The 16,228-nt window shown below is 36.1% G+C and overlaps 1 protein-coding gene across 1 annotated transcript; it reads left to right on the top strand.

Moving 5' to 3' along the window:
- Positions 1-570: 570 nt before the first annotated feature.
- LOC139980597 (ubiquitin-conjugating enzyme E2 G1-like) lies at positions 571-16,121 on the top strand. Its single transcript, XM_071992349.1, has 6 exons — positions 571-777; positions 3,211-3,313; positions 6,191-6,288; positions 7,743-7,921; positions 8,809-8,913; positions 12,251-16,121. Exons 1-5 carry the CDS (start codon positions 732-734, stop codon positions 8,884-8,886), a joined length of 504 nt encoding a protein of 167 aa, XP_071848450.1. The 5' UTR covers positions 571-731; the 3' UTR covers positions 8,887-8,913; positions 12,251-16,121.
- The last annotated feature ends 107 nt before the right edge of the window (positions 16,122-16,228 follow it).

Raw genomic sequence — 16,228 nt, 5'->3', positions numbered from 1 at the left:
GCATTTCCTGCTTTAACGTAGCAAATATTATTGTAGCAATTGCGTACACAACCCACAAATGTCTCTGTGATACTTTATATATTGCTAAATCTTTTCGTTGAATTTTGCCCAATTTCCTTAAGCTCCTATTTTTGGATGGAAAATTGTCAATCTTCCTGTTTGCTTAGTGATTCATGGATTGTACATAGTAAGCAATTAAGTAAATGATTGTTGTGTATCATATGTCCGCAGTTACCACACTGTTTCATCCTTGCAACGACCTCCTGACTAGAGTAATGTGTATTTTCGTGACAGTACGGTATTAGCTTTGACTTTTTTGCCCTTCTTCCTTATATTACCGTTAAGATATACCCAGATCCATCGGTTCTAACTCAGGAAGCTCCCTGATCTAACTAGCATTGAATAATATCAAAGTTCTCTCAGTTTTTTTTGACATTTTGGTGAAAAACCCCATAATGAAACATGTTTTACAAAACGTCACAAGCGGCGGAAATTGCAGCCGAAGCTTGAATGCCATCCTTCAATGTTTTCATTGTTACATGCATAAAAGAGATCTACGTACGTCTGCGTATTAAACGTCTCAGCAGCTTTGCCGTACATGCACTGTTTACATATTGCGGTTACTTTAACATTGCGCACTTGGCTATATTGCACTGCATCGTCACACTCTCCTCAGCCTTTGTTTCAATCTTTCAGAGCAACATTGACTTGATGAATTATCGAACGTAACCATGGGGGAGTCATGGGCTGTTGCGTTGCTTTCGAAGCAACTTAAAGGTAAAAAACCTAGTAAGAGGAGATAACAAAATACATCAGTCAAAATTTCCATGGTTAGGCTGAACATACTGCCACTGGTAGGCTGGATAATATTTAATACCGTATCTCAAGAATCTGGACCAGGCTTAATGGTCATATCTTTAAACTATATAATAAGCCTATGCTAAAGACTAGCCTTGCCGTATTTAACGGGATGACTTGGATTGGCCAAGGCATACGTCTGTTGTTTCTCTAAGTTGTAATTACATACTTCAATTGTTTGCCATTGTGGGTAAGGACAACCCAGCCAAAGTTGTTTTACAGCCCCCTGCATGGAACTTTGAGCAAAGCTCGTTGGCCTGGCCTATCAATTTAGGCCTAGGCTAGGGCTTTCATCACTTGTGCAGATTTGGTGAATATCGAATAAGCAACTCTAAAGAACTGTTAAAAAAGGAGGGATGCTATCTGGTAATATTTCTGTAGCTGACCAGCAAATTCGACATATTTTTTTCATTTTCATCTTGAATTTTTCTTCATGGTATTTTTCTTATTGCAGGAATATAGCCAAAGGTTGGGCACTGTCTTCACCACCACAAAGTCTTTCAAGTGGCTTTTATAGAATAACATAGGTTAAATAGAAAGCTGGTACAACACAAATGAAGTTAAAATGATGGAATTATACACCATTTTGCATCTCAACAAATGCATTTGTATTTAATTTTAACAAGCTAGATGATGATAGTACATAAATATACGATGTACAAAACAAAATGCCATTTCACAAGTCCTGAGGCATTATCCAAAGTGGCAAGATGTGTTATACTGCAGAAGATGGTCACAACCTGGGGTGAAAAAGTGCGACTGAACAGTGCCCGTAACTTCCCAGTTGATACCCTAGATATTTCATATACAGGCTAGGGGTCCCATTTTTCAACCTGGTAGTGCCCAACTAATTCCCCATATATTGTATGCTGATAATGTAGTGCGATGATTTACAATCACAAACAATTTGGACAACTCTCTTTTGAAAACTTAAACATCAATTTTAAGTTGTAAATTGTTCGGAACACATGGTGTAAGCGCTGTCCAGTCTTGCAATTTTGCTGTCCTTCGATACCTTGATTTTTTGCAAACAATTTTCAGGTTCTCATTAACACATAGCTTGTTGTGTGGGCCCTGTGGGATACATATGCCTTTTTTATCTTACATTTTCAATGCGTAAAAGATGGCTATTATCATAGCTTTAGCTGTAAGTGTCAATCGTAGAGTTTGGAGCACTAGTTTTCAATGAAGATGGCAAGAAGTGCTTGGCAAAAAAGTTGGGCAGTGGCAACATGTGAACCTACAAGTGGCAACTCAGAGGAGAGATGCAATGAGGTTACTCTCCCAAGCATAGCTACAAGCTGTTTTACAGAAGAGAACTATCTTTGTAGCCAAAGCAGTTGGCACCAGTCCTATCTAATGCATTTTGAAATGATTGAAGCAACAGTAGACAGGAACACTTTCCATAACAGAGAAATTGTAAATGTTGCACAAATTACAAGTCTTAAAGGTACTGCAGATGTGTCACTGTCTGGTTTAGATCCCAGAGTATAAATATTTCATGTTTGTCCTTTGGTTGCTCAGAGATTTTTTTTTTTTTTTAAATATTTATGGTTGGATTGAAACATTGTATTACTATGATGAGTTTCCATGTGCTGCATTCATAGGGTATTGAGAGGCTGCATAAATTTTGCAAATGAACACTGCAATATCCATTGATGCATCTAAAGGAATTTACTGTGTATGAATTAGTTGAGCTTAACGGGACTCTTCATTTCTTTCTAAGTACCTTTTTCGTATGTACCCAAACACTCAAATAATCTGCTTAGCCTGGAACAATCAGTTACATTCTTGCATAGCACCACCCAATGCATCAGGATCAAACCCAGTAAGTTTGGGATCTCTCTTGAGAATGTTGAATGGTATTACAGGGAGTTTGTAACATTCTCATTTCCAAATTCACTTTGCATTGTGTAACTCCTTGTTTTATCATTCTTTAAACAACCGATACAGCAACTGTATCTGCAAGTACACAGACTATCAATATGGTATACTGTAGTTATGTATGCCTTGTCACCTTTTTAAACAAAATATGCATAATGTAATGTATAACTTAAAAATCAGGTGTTAAATAGTTAAATTAAAAGTAGGACAGGTTCTTGGACAGCTGTTCCAACATTAATTATATATGTTCAGTAAGTAAGTATGGTTAATATTAAAACATTTCTTGGAATGTGCATTTTTTTTAACACATATGCTGTTTTTAATGTGATGCTCATAAATTAAATGGCCATTTCTTTCAGTGCTTATTTTTTTCAAGTTGGGGACTCATGCTTGGTTGTGATTTTAAGCAATCTGTATAATCTTCTTGAAATGTTGAGCATTTTTATTTCTTTGTTTTCCTGTTTGCAGACTTGAACAAGAATCCGGTTGATGGGTTTTCTGCAGGTCTGATTGATGAGAGTGATATATTTAAATGGGAGGTCCTTGTGATGGGACCCCCAGACACATTTTAGTAAGTCAAATTCCACATTTTCGGTAAGGTTATTTTCAATTTAAATTGGCGCACAAAGTTGCGAAAGACTTGTGTAAATACTGTTATTTGCAAAAAGATTTCCTTCAAAGATCATTTTGGTCAACAGAAATCAACATTTGATAAACTTGTAATTATATATCTCAAGAAGGGGAAAGCTGTCATAGGCCATTTGAGTTTTGCACTGATTAACATATTAAAACTTGGTCAAACATGTGTTCAGCAGACTTGAAGACTAACAGAGCTCATACTCTGATGTGGATGCAGTTTAATCAAGTCTAGAACGATAAACCTTTAGGAGGATGTCAACGTTGAGTATATATACTGGTAAAGACTCAGTTTGTAGAATCTTACCGACTTTCATGAAAAGGACATGCAGGCTATTCTCAAATGACAGTAGACCATAAGATCTTGTCCTCGTTAAATTTCTTGAGTCATCCAAGGCTACAATTTCAGAAGGGTGCAATGCTTGGCAGATATTTCAAAAGCTAACCAAAAACATTGATTGTGCAGCCAGAACAGAATTTATGTGTCATGTACATAGTACAGTACAAGACCATACATGCTGCATATAGATACAGTATCAAATATTTTGTTCAGGATGCAGAATCTTGTAGCGTGCCGTGTTGCAGTTAGTTTGCAGAATCTTCACTGCATTAGTTGATATTCTGGATCATTGGGCGGGAGGTGGGGGGTTGGGGGGGTGTGCTATAATGGCTGTGTTGCTCTAGTCCCTCGCCACTTTCAGTCAACATCTCTTTGTTTAAATATATGATTAAATGACCTAATGTTATGGTGTTGCGACATCACTTACTGAAACTACTTATATGATGGGTTTAGCACTTGTGGTGGCACTTAGCAGTAAGTGGTTGTGTTAGGATTTCCATTCTCTGTCAGTACTTTGTGCAGTTTGTATTTCACATATGACATGTGGAAGCATAACGATGAGTTTTAGTTTTCCTTTATTAACTGAAAACATGATAACCAAGTTTGTACAGTGTATTTCTTTTCACTCATTTTCACTCATTACAGGTTATCTATCCTTGGCTTGTGGTAAAAAGTATAGTTCATTGTGAGAAGAGTAGTAGATAGATTTTCAGTCAACCAAAAGAACAGATTACTGGTAAATGTTTGTGTCTTGGAGTCGTTGTCTTCCTTTGACCACCAAAAATATATATTGTTTGTGTTAACTTGAATGACATTAAAAGTAGTAAGTTAACAGGCATTATGCATTCAATAGTAGTACACTTATTCTTTTGGAAAACGTCATGTCATTCATTGCAGACTGTGATAGGCAATATTAGCCTAGCCTTTCAAGCCATGAACAATTTGCTGCAATTTAGCTGAAGGCATAAATGTTACAGCACTTCTACAACACCATTTACAGTATGTCCTTGAGCAATCTTTTGAAAAACAGTAATAAATAGACTACTTTAAAACTTTACAAAGTTACTTTTTATCCTCTGCTAGTCATTAATTGTTCCAGTATTTAAATGCAGTTTATCAAATGCACACTGCTTGTTTGTTTAGGGCGTAACAAGGTTTTCATACCAGCTGAAGTAGGATCAGTAGTTACTGTAGCTACTGTACCTGCATATGTAGATCAGCATAGTCAGACAGATAGTCAATAGTCATCAATATTGATAATTGGTCATTCTATTGTGAAAATAACAGTACACTAGTACTAATATACGGTATATATCATTGAAGTTGACCACTTCTCGGTGCACATGATTTCTTACTAACACATGTAAGTTGTATTGTCCAAAATGCAGAACCTGCCAAGAATGGTTGGTGACTATATGTTTGTACATAATTAATAAAACAATACAGTTGAACACAGAAGGCTTCAACAGTTCACTTTGGCAGTAGAGTAGACTTGGCTAAGAGAAGACATATTCCTATCTTAATGTTTATACCCACTGTTAATTATTGCTCTCTGTCTTTTTGGCTTTGACATATATAGGAAGTTAGGAACCCTGTGCAAATGCTAATCTGGCATTCATACACAACAGTAGTGAGAAAAATGGATCTATATTTCATGTAGCAAGCACAGTGTACATAAGAAGTAAAGTATTATATCTACTGTACATGTTCGTTAAGTCTGTTAACTTGTTGCATAATGTACCTAATCTGGCACTTGGAACAGAAAATTCAGTTTGGATTACTTATGGAAGTGGTGGGTATTGACAAAGATACTTCAATACCTTACCTGGTTGTAGAATTCTAATGCAATAACACATTTTGTCAGCAGTTTGTTTTTGTACTTCTGCTACCCTAGGAAACTGGAACACAGTACAGTGCAGTGCACACACACCTGTAAATACTTGTTTTAAACTACCTCAAGAGTATTACAGAATGGCTTAATTGCTAACAAAATAGATACCAGCTGGTTGGTTGATGTGAAAACTGATAGTGATTACAAACCCCATCATGTTGTTCATAGATTCAGTGTTATGTGTCAGGACTTTGTACTATTGTAGTACTGTATAGCCTGCTCCATGAGTTGTTGTTAAAGATGCTACATGCAAAGATCGGGTTCATGTAATGGTGGCTGTATCACAATCACAATGCAGTTATCTTATTTTTAACTCTTAGCTCTAGCAGAAGAGCACTACAGCAATTAATGGACATTTTTTACAAGTCCACTCATGTTTTCACTACAATATCTCAATGAGATGTGATAATTCAGGACAGGTACTTGTTTTGTACATTTGTTATGACAATGTTAGGATTTCAAATCCGAATGAAATATTCCTTTTTACCATTCAGCTTTGTCTGTTAATACTGTTAAACTTGAAGTAGTTTATCAAATCCTTAATACTCTGGGTTTTTTTTTACCTTTGCTTTTCTCTGCAGTGATGGAGGATGCTTTAAGGCTCATTTAATTTTCACCAGCGAATATCCCCTCAAACCACCAAAGATGAAATTCATCTCAGAAATATGGCATCCTAACAGTAAGTGCAAACATACAGTTAGTACACAGATTTGGTCGATGAATAATGTGTTTTGTAACACATACAGTAATAAGGCTTTTCTTACAAAGCTGATATAGGAAGTTATATATAACTAGAGAACAAAACAGTCACAAAGTGATTGATTCAGTGTCTGTAATGTCAGCATTGACGTATTTTGCTGCTCGTATACTGTAGATAGAACACCAAGTCCTGTACACTGAAGAAGACTGTTATATAGTCATGAAACAATAAATTATCAATTGAAAACAAAACTTTATCATAAGCAGTTCAGTTACTATTTTCCAATTAATAACATAAAGTACTTTCAGGGCAAATGGGGAATTTCCCCAGGCCCCTGTAGGATGATTTTTACCTGAAATTAGGTTATCCGGAATTTAAATCTGGTCGTCTATCGACAGGCCTAAACAGGCAAGTCAAACCTTTTAGAACCACTCTTCTCTTGGACAATTTAAACAAGTCTATAACTGGTAACTCTTGTCTTTTACTCTTTCCTTTTGTAGGTTAAATATCATTATTTAATGATACATTTAGTAATAATCAATAATCAGCAGTTATTTTGTGTAAGCATTCTTTTGTCAATTTGGTCTAGTCAGAATTTCTGAAACCACTCTTCTGTTGGACAACCTCAATGATGATTTAGTCATCTGAAACAAAAATTTGTTCATCGCAGATGATCCCACGACTGTTAACAATATGCCCTGATACTAGTTGCGTTATGGAACACCTCAAAAAAACAGCCAAAGTAATATCTGTATTGAGATGGCAGTCTAATAGCATCATAGATCTGACCACATTTCAGTAGCTTTATTTAATGAAGTGCGGAATATTAGTGCAACTTACCAGTTAACAGCACAAGTCAAATATTGTCTAGACTTGAACATCATCAAGAGATAATTGTTGAAGGTATACATGGTTAATCAATGGCACCGTGCCATTTTCCTGTTGGTTTAATGAGTAGCAAACATTGTGAGTGAGAATAAAACATGAAAAGGAAATCAGAAGATAGGTATAGTGTTGGTTCATTGCCATACAGTGTAGTCCGTAGGAAATATTTAAATACAGGAAAGAATGAAACTAATCTGTGCCTGATACCTCCTGATCCTAAGTATCAGATCTGTTTCTCAATTATATATAGGGGATAAGAGCAGTTGCTCCTGTAATAGACAAAAAGTGATTCACAAATTCTTGAGAATTTTCAGTTTTTCTGTAGCAGTGACATGAAACAGTGTTGGATGGCCCATTTATTGATGGGTTAAGGGAAGGTGAGGTGAGGACAGGAGCATTCTACAGTGTAAATATAAATCTTAATGTGTTGACAGATTTGTCTCGGTTGTTGTATATTTTATGACGATCTGTATGTGATGATCTTGACACCTGTTCTCGCTCGGTGTCGTCTACGTCAAGTTTTAACCGCTACTGTGTATCTTTCTCAGTTGACATACATGGTGATGTCTGCATATCGATACTCCACGAGCCTGGTGATGACAAATGGGGCTATGAAGATGCTAAAGAGAGATGGGTCCCAGTCCACTCAGTCGAATCCATACTTCTCAGTGTCATATCCATGTTGGCAGACCCCAACGACCAGTCTCCAGCAAACGTTGATGCAGCGGTAAGTTTCACCCGAGCCCCCCCCTCCCTATAAATTAGAAAAACCTATTGGAGTGTAGTGGTGGTGACCGATAATGTGGGTAATCAATATCTGTGGATAGTAGGTATCGTGTGTAAAGCCAATAACTCAGCTGACCTTTGGTCTTGGAATGTTAATCAATTAAAGACCTTTAGAGTGGTGACCTAGGTATATGTCAGTAGCTGATAGACTGACATTATTTAAGCCAATTGGTAATTACTGAAATTAGTATGAATATATGTTAAACACATCAAAGTAATGAGCATGATGGATTCAATCATTGACTGTCAAAGTTAATTCACTATTTCAAAGTAGATGTCCTCCTCAATTAGAAAAAAACTGTTTACCCTGGAAATTAAACAAATTTAATAAAAGAAAACTACTTAAATTATACTTCTACAATAGCATATATGAACTATAACCTGCAATGACAAAAGTCACATATCAAACATTAACAAATAGTAAATTGTTTTTGCCATAAAAAAGCACTCTGTAAACCGGCTGAATGTCAGCAAAGTGAACACAAAGAATGTATGTTCTGTAATTAACCAAAGAAGTGAGTCTCCATTGCAGATTATTACAAAGTTTCTCTGTCATTGCCATTTCCATTGTAACCCCAAGCTCCTCCACATTACCGTTTCCAGTACAACCCTAAGCTCCACATTATCGTTGCCAGTACAATCCTAAGCTCCACAACACATAGAACTATGAACCATGAACCACCCCATTTTTATTATGACTGCTGAAAAGGAAGTGAATGATTGAATTACTTCAGATGTGAAAGTAAAACCTTTGTTCCCTCATCTTTAATGAAAGTCAACTGACACCCATCAAATTGATATAAATAAAATTTTGTTTTGAATTTGCAGAAAGACTGGCGACAAGATTACCACGGCGAATTCAAAAAGAAAGTGAAGAGATGTGTGAGGAAAACAGAAGATATGTGACGTGTAAACAGTGTAGATAATATTTTGGTAAGTTTGCATGCAAATGCACAAAACGGCTGTTATTCACTGGCTGTCTAGCATATTATTATAGATTTAAATTCTATGTTTAACAGCTGATGTACAGAATTAGGGTGAGACTTGGCATATTGTAAAGCAATGATTAGTAAACTCTTCTCCATATAGTAAAAATATGTATGTTCCGTATGGTCAACAAGGCATGATCACTCTAGAAACATTTGGAATTACAAAGAAAGCAAAAATAAGAAAAACAAGAGTTTGATTTCAGAGTTGATGAAGCAATCCCATAGTAAGTCATTACAGCTTTCCAGTAATAGACAGACTATGAAACAGCTATTTTCATGTGTTTTCCAATCAGTTTTCTTTAAGTCATAACCAAGAGCTTGAAATTTTGTGGTTGGGAGGGCATTTAAACCAACTGAGGTTCATCGTAATGGATGTTCCTCCTTTGCAGAGCCCTGTCCCCAATTGTCAGAATTGTTGATTTTACACTAAACTGCACTCTGTGTATCGTTAAAGAATTGAAAGTGTGATGTGTACCTTTAACAGCTGACCCCAGACTATATGACTATATATATAGACCATGCATAGTACCGCATCATTCCTGAACAGATTCGGCAGGCCAGGATGTATGCAATCATGAGGAAAATTAAAAGAAGTTTGACTTGAAACTCTTCAGGTTACTTGAAACCTGATACAATTGGAATGTTTGCTGAGCTGTCAAGTTTCTCTGTGTTTAGGATATGATTAAAATGCAACAATTGCTGTAGAAATGTTAATTCTTCTGTGAATAAGTGATTATAATATTGTGAAGAAAAACAAGAAAACATTTTCAGCTGAATTGCCGTTGTGTTATCATTCCCTTTGCTGTTTTCTGTTGCATTCACAAGTTACCACCAAATTAGACAAATTCATATCTTCACCACACAACATGCTATGAAGATTTGGTTTTGACCTAGAGATGCAGAAAATGTCCAACATTTGAACTTAGCATGCAACTTCAGCTGCCGGAGTATCTCTTTATTTTATTGGTGAAGTTGAAGGACTGAATATGCTCATCATTCCTGTGAATATACACTTAGAGACCTGTATAGGTGATTTAATGGAGTGCAGCTAAAGTATAGTGAGAGATGGGAAGTAGATAGAATAATTCAGCAAGTCCAACAAGCCTATTTTGTCATGTTAAGATTGACTTGTTAGTTTTGTTAATAAGAATGAAAAGTTTGGCACTGGTTGACGTTTAGTTGGCAACATGCTGCAACGCACATAATAGTAATTAATCTAGCAGATGTTAAACTTTGTCGCAGTAGATATTGGATACCACATGTATCGTAGTTGTTTGCTTTGGAAGTGTGTTCTGTTTCCTGGTTATAGTTATGATAATCATAACCATGAAATTCTGGTACTGTACTGTTGCTTTAATAAAGAACACAGGCTTGTCAGAGCATTGGTCTGTTAGAATTTGAAAGCTACTGTATGACTCGCATATGCTGGTATACAGATTGATTTTACAGTGCTTAATATTTAAGGCGATGCAACTGTTCATAGCTTTTATCTACATGCAATAGGCTGATACTGTACCATGGACAATATGTATCTATTGATTCAAATTATAATCACAAATATATGTAATGTACAGCACTGATACACTCTCTGTACTGTTTGTTGCAAATGTCAAACAAACCGAGCTTTAAGATGGTACCAAACTACCTGCAGTTCATTATTTCAATGATGTATTACCTGAATACATGTCCTGTGTTAAGGCATCAATATACAGTAAATGCTATATGAATACAAAAGCATGTGTTTGCCATGTAGGGTAAAGGTATGTTCTCCTGTTTGTGTCTAATTAATATTTTGAAAGTGAACAGTTGGTCGAACATGTTTGTTTTCTAACAATGTTTCCATTGTTAAAATTTTGTGAAGGAGCCAATATTTTGCTGTGGAAAATAACAAAACAGCCCACCAATGCTATATGAATACAAAAGCATGTGTTTGCCATGTAGGGTAAAGGCTTGTCTTCCTGCATGTGTCTAAAAATATTTTGAAAGTGGTCGATTTGGGTCGATTTGTGCACTGGGACAAAAAGGGGCAAAAAGGGCAAAAAAAGGGGCAAAAGGGGCAAAAAGGTCGATTTGTGCACTGGGACAAGTTTGTTTTCTAACAATGTTTCCATTGCTAAATTTTTGTGAAGGAGCCAATATTTTGCTGTAGAAAAAAACAAAACAGCCCACCAATGCTATATGAATACAAAAGCATGTGTTTGCCATGTAGGGTAAAGGCATGTTCTCCTGCATGTGTCTAAATAATATTTTGATAGCGAACAGTTAGGCGCTTTGTTAACTGGGACAAGTTTGGTTTCTAACAATGTGTTCATTGCTAAATTTTTCTGAAGGAGCCAATATTTTGCTGCAGAAAGAAACAAAACAGCTCATCATGTTGATGTGATTGTTTGCTACTGTACGTATCAGAATTGAAAAAGACACATTAGACAAGTGGGAAAGTTTTGTTGAGTTTGTGGTTATAATTGAATGCTCTAAGCTGAACTGTATTAAGTCAGTAAACACACCTCGGGGAAATCTGTCCACATTAGTTTGTGCAACTACTTTGTAGGTTAGTTACCCACAGGGGTGAAATCTTGAAAACTGATATCGTATGTGAAATTAATTTTTTCTTACACGGGCAGGGAATCACTGAGCATGTCGGCTTACTGCTTCTACTTTCATGTTGTGACTATATGGACCAGTGAATTGTTTCCTCAATTTTATCCTTCTGTAAAAGTCTGGTTTCCTGGTTAGTTACTTTCAGACTAGTTAAAGGAGCGAGAATCATTTGTGGGTGACCTGTTATTTGAGTACTGTGAACCTTAAAGGGGACACTAACCCAACCATCTTCTTTAGCTGATATGACGGAGAACTGTGTGAAGAACAACTCCCCCAAACAGATAAGACAAATTTTAAAGAAAAACATTAATAAAGTTGCAGCACATGGGCATGCCTATGTCATTTTTAGACTTGATCAAGTCTTCAGTGTTGCATGCGAAGAAACATTAAATCTATGACATCTACTAAATGGAGTTGGATTTTTCTTCACCCTTTGGTGAATTTTCTTCATGACAGTAAACTCTATCACATAGACCATTAGTGATGTTTAGGTTTGTGGCTCCTTTAAGATTGTTGACATATACGTAAAGACTGGGTAGTCCTGTGTAACTTTTCAATGTTGATCTATCTATCTATCTGATATTCGATTTACATGCATAGTCTTTCCCTAATGCTGGATCTTTTACAGATACAGTAGGTTCCCAGTTTTAATTGCTTTTTCTTTTTTTCTTTCGCCTTTTCAGATACCTTTGGGATTCTTCATCATCTCTTCATTATCAGTATCATCATCATATTTGTAAGACTTTTAAAGGAGCAAGCTGTTTTTGAAGGAACAAGCTGATCAGATGAACCAAGGACTGAAAATTTGCGTTCTTGAAAAAGCAGTCGTCAAGGAATGAGAGCCTTTTTCTCGGGATGAATATTTAACTCCTTTTGCAGGAAACATAATTGTATCATACATGAAAAATGGATATTAAGTGACAATTTCAAAAAGTTTTACATGGACAAAGAAAGCTTTTGTGAGTAGAATATCCAAATATCCAATGTGTTCTCGTCTCTGTCTATGCTCATTGGTCTTTATAAGTTTCATCTTTTAGTTTGTTAGGTGTATATTTGTGAAGTGACATGAGATGGCCGTTTCACATAGCAGAAGAAACCGTCGGTCAGTTAAGCAGACTAGGTAGACTTATTATCATCAGTCATTATTGATGATATTTTAGAATAGATTGATATTATTCTTGATGTCTCTCTGGTAAAATGATGTTTCCATTGATAATTTGATTACAACCTTCCCATATTACTTCTACCAGGTACCTCAATAGTTTGAAGGGATTGTGATGCAGTTTTAAGAGTCAGGAAGTTTTCTTTCATGAAACTCTGTCGTAAACTTCACAGAATTTGTTGTTTCCAAAGATGGTGTTGAAAAAGTCATAACTTACAGAAGCCTGCCATTAAACTTTATACAGGATGGCTGCAAATGTAGCAGACACTAGTTTTGAATGCCCCAAGTGAACAAAAGCATATCAAACTAATTTGCTCTCTTCAACTTTCATGATCTTGCTTTTAAATAAAAGACTATTGCTTTCATGGATTCTGAATTTACAGATTGTGAGCACCGAGCAAGCAGATGGCTTGATTAATTTAGGCATTGTTGAGAGATGAAAATTCTGTGGAGAACAAATATTGATTACAAGCTCATCGTCCAATTAAAAGAGTACCCATTGCACCAGGTGGTAGTGTAGTACCCATGGAAGCATTTGGTAGTGGAGTATCCATATCATCTCATCACTAAACCTCATGGAACCACACATTAGCCATTGTCTGGTCATGCTGGTTAGGATCATGGTTAACATTGATCAGTTGTTTTGAGAGGTACCAAAGCAATACCCTTTTCTGTTTGTTTTGGGAATGTAAGCAAGGTGGGTGGTTACTAAACGATTTAACTACACTGCAACATTTTCTTTTGCATAGGCATTTCATAGCTCGTTAAAGATATATCCTTGCTTTTTGTGTTATGAATGTGATTAACTCAAGTTTCTTTGCACTTGCTCTTAATGATAAGACAGGGATATTTAGGTGCTTGACCTAAGTTAAACCCATACTGCATTATTCGGGCTATGCTTTATACTTAGATAACAGAATAATGGTTGTTTGTCATGTTAAGGCAAGCAGATAATAACATAGCTGTCGAGGTGCAGTGGTCATTGCTTTTAAGCAAACAGAAAAGTGCTCATTCATTCATATGGCTCAATTGGTAGGCTTCAACAAGTCTGTGATAGTTAGATATTATGTTCACAATAACAAGTCCACTCTATATGTAATGAACAGTATTAGAATGTTATAGGTGCCATTAACATAAACATTCTGAAGGGAGAGAATGATCATTTATGTTGCTAACTTCTGTCTTTAGTACCATCTGTTTAAATTTTTTCATTTATTTATTTTGATTATTATTATGATTATTTTTTGTCTTGGTAAATGGAAAATGGGAGGGGGGGGGTGGAGGGAGAATATAGGTTGGAGATATAAACAATTTGAAAAGCCAGCATTGTACTGGCCTTGTCATGTATGGATCATATACATTTTAAGTACTCACATGAGTTTTATCTCCTGTGGGGGTAATCTTTCACTTGAGTTGCTACCTAACCTTTGTGTTAGCTCAATGTGAACACAGTCTTATTGAGTAGTCTTTTCTTTTTTTCTTCTATCTTTTCGTGTATCATCTTATTTTAAATTGATTACTCATTCTGAGAATTGACGATTGACATGTGTACTTTCCAACCGCGGACAGAGCACCAACAACACCACTTGAGGAATAGATTTACATACAACAGGCAATTACCAATGACATGTCCAGAAAACATGAGGTGAAATTGCTGTGGTGTATATCTCAGTTTACTTGTTAAAGGTTTTCAATGCTGTGGCAATAAACAAGCCTTTGGCATTTGTTGGCTGGTGGTGGGAGGGTGTTAATGTCATGTACATGGTGGAATGGGTGTGTATATTGTTAATAGCCTATTTTAGCATGAAAGATATGGGCATGTGGCTTCTTTTTTCTTCCTTGTTGTATCTCAGTTGTGCAATTAGCAGAAGCATTTACACAGTTTCATAAGGATAAGTTTAAAATTAAAACCTGTGCTGTATATTGTGCTTATTGAATTTGTTATGTAGGAAGTATGTAGGTTCTTAAAGTTGAGAGCAGCTTTCACCAGATGACTGTTGAATGTGTGCTCAGCATTTCTTGCAATTCCATTTCACTCAGTCCGAAGGATATAGAATTGCTGCTCGGTATTTCCATGAGTCTATCGTGTAAGGAACATTTGTCCCGTCTGTCAGAATGGATCACAGTACATAACTCCGTCGGGTCGATCCGTCGTAATGTGTTCTCATAGTTAAGTCAAAGGGTAACATGTTAAGCACATCAGAGCGTGTTTCTCACACCCGCTCTTTAGTTCATTGAAACTTAACCAGTGGTACCTTGAGCCTGCCACCATTTTGCATGCGTTCCAACCACCGAAGGTGTTTCTCTGAGTGAGTAATTTCACTGGAACATGTTATCCTGAAGACGTCTAAGATTAATTGCTATAGTTTTCAACCCTTGTTTCAAATAATCTATCAAAGCAAGTTCTTAGATTACAAATTGTTTATATTGTACCCAAACCTACTCCAACTGCATGACTCATCAGTAAGAGAGAACACGCATTAAATGAGGAGTTGGAAGCTGTGATTGACTCAACTTGAGGTACCTGCAATATAACATAACAGTTGGTAAAAGTATGATGACTTATACAGGCCAAGAAAGGACATCGTTAATCTGTGTGGTACACGACTTGAAACACAGTAATTGTGTTCAGAAAGTTAAATCATGTGTGTATTGATGAAGTTGACAGCTCACTATACAGATTAGATGTGCATTGACCAGTAGTGTTCATGATTATCAAAGTCTGTTTTGGTGGAAGTTCCTCTGGTAGCTGCCTTTCTGCTTAAAACTGTTTTACACAAATGAGGGCCGGGGGTGTGGGGGATATTGTCTATTTTTACAACCATTTGTTGTTATGACACGTACATAACCTTCCACTGGCTGGAAATGCATTTAAAAGCTTGTTCTTAATGTAGTAATGTAAGGGTCATAGTGGTAAAGGTAATTAAAAGAATGTGGTTAAGTTATATGGAAGTACTTGGACTATGCACACATTGAATTAGAAACTAGAACCATGGGTTGTGTTTACATGATTTTATGTTGAGTAATACTTAAAGCACTTTGATTAATGTTAATTATACATAATGAATATTCATTGAATAATTTGTTAAGATGTCACCCATGATGTGATGTTTATAGCATGCATCTCTTGCTTATATCATCTAGACAGTTTCAAGATCACTACTAGACTGGTTCAATTGTGTTTTAGGTAAACACGGCCTAGGCTAACTTGTGAGGCATTACAGCCTGGTTTCCAAGCATGTAATTCTAGTGCAAGGTAGAGAGTTCTAACCTGGGTCAGAAATAGGTTTAATATTGTCCGTTCACATTTTTTTCACCTCAAATGATCTTTTTTGTTTTCGGTTTGTGTGTACTTGTCTGAAAAAAAATAGAAAAAAAAAATAACCATCACAGCTACGTTTGTTCAACATCTCTGTTCATGTTTAAATCTTAAAAGTCTGAGCTGGAACTGTAATTTGAGCTTTATGTTAATCCTTATATATGTTGTTATATAGCATTA

This window comes from Apostichopus japonicus, chromosome 15 (assembly GCF_037975245.1).
Source record: "Apostichopus japonicus isolate 1M-3 chromosome 15, ASM3797524v1, whole genome shotgun sequence".
NCBI classification, from domain to species: Eukaryota; Metazoa; Echinodermata; class Holothuroidea; order Aspidochirotida; family Stichopodidae; genus Apostichopus; species Apostichopus japonicus.
The sequence above is the reverse complement of the archived record's forward strand: the minus strand, read 5'-3'. Positions and strand labels throughout refer to the sequence as shown.

What these genes read in the sequence shown, in the direction of transcription:
- LOC139980597 (XM_071992349.1), top strand. Translation starts at nt 732, where the DNA reads ATGGGGGAGTCATGGGCTGTTGCGTTGCTTTCGAAGCAACTTAAAG. An exon ending in GCTTTCGAAGCAACTTAAAG is followed by an intron (nt 778 to 3,210) that starts GTAAAAAACCTA and finishes TCCTGTTTGCAG; the next exon opens with ACTTGAACAAGAATCCGGTT. An exon ending in AGAAATATGGCATCCTAACA is followed by an intron (nt 6,289 to 7,742) that starts GTAAGTGCAAAC and finishes TATCTTTCTCAG; the next exon opens with TTGACATACATGGTGATGTC.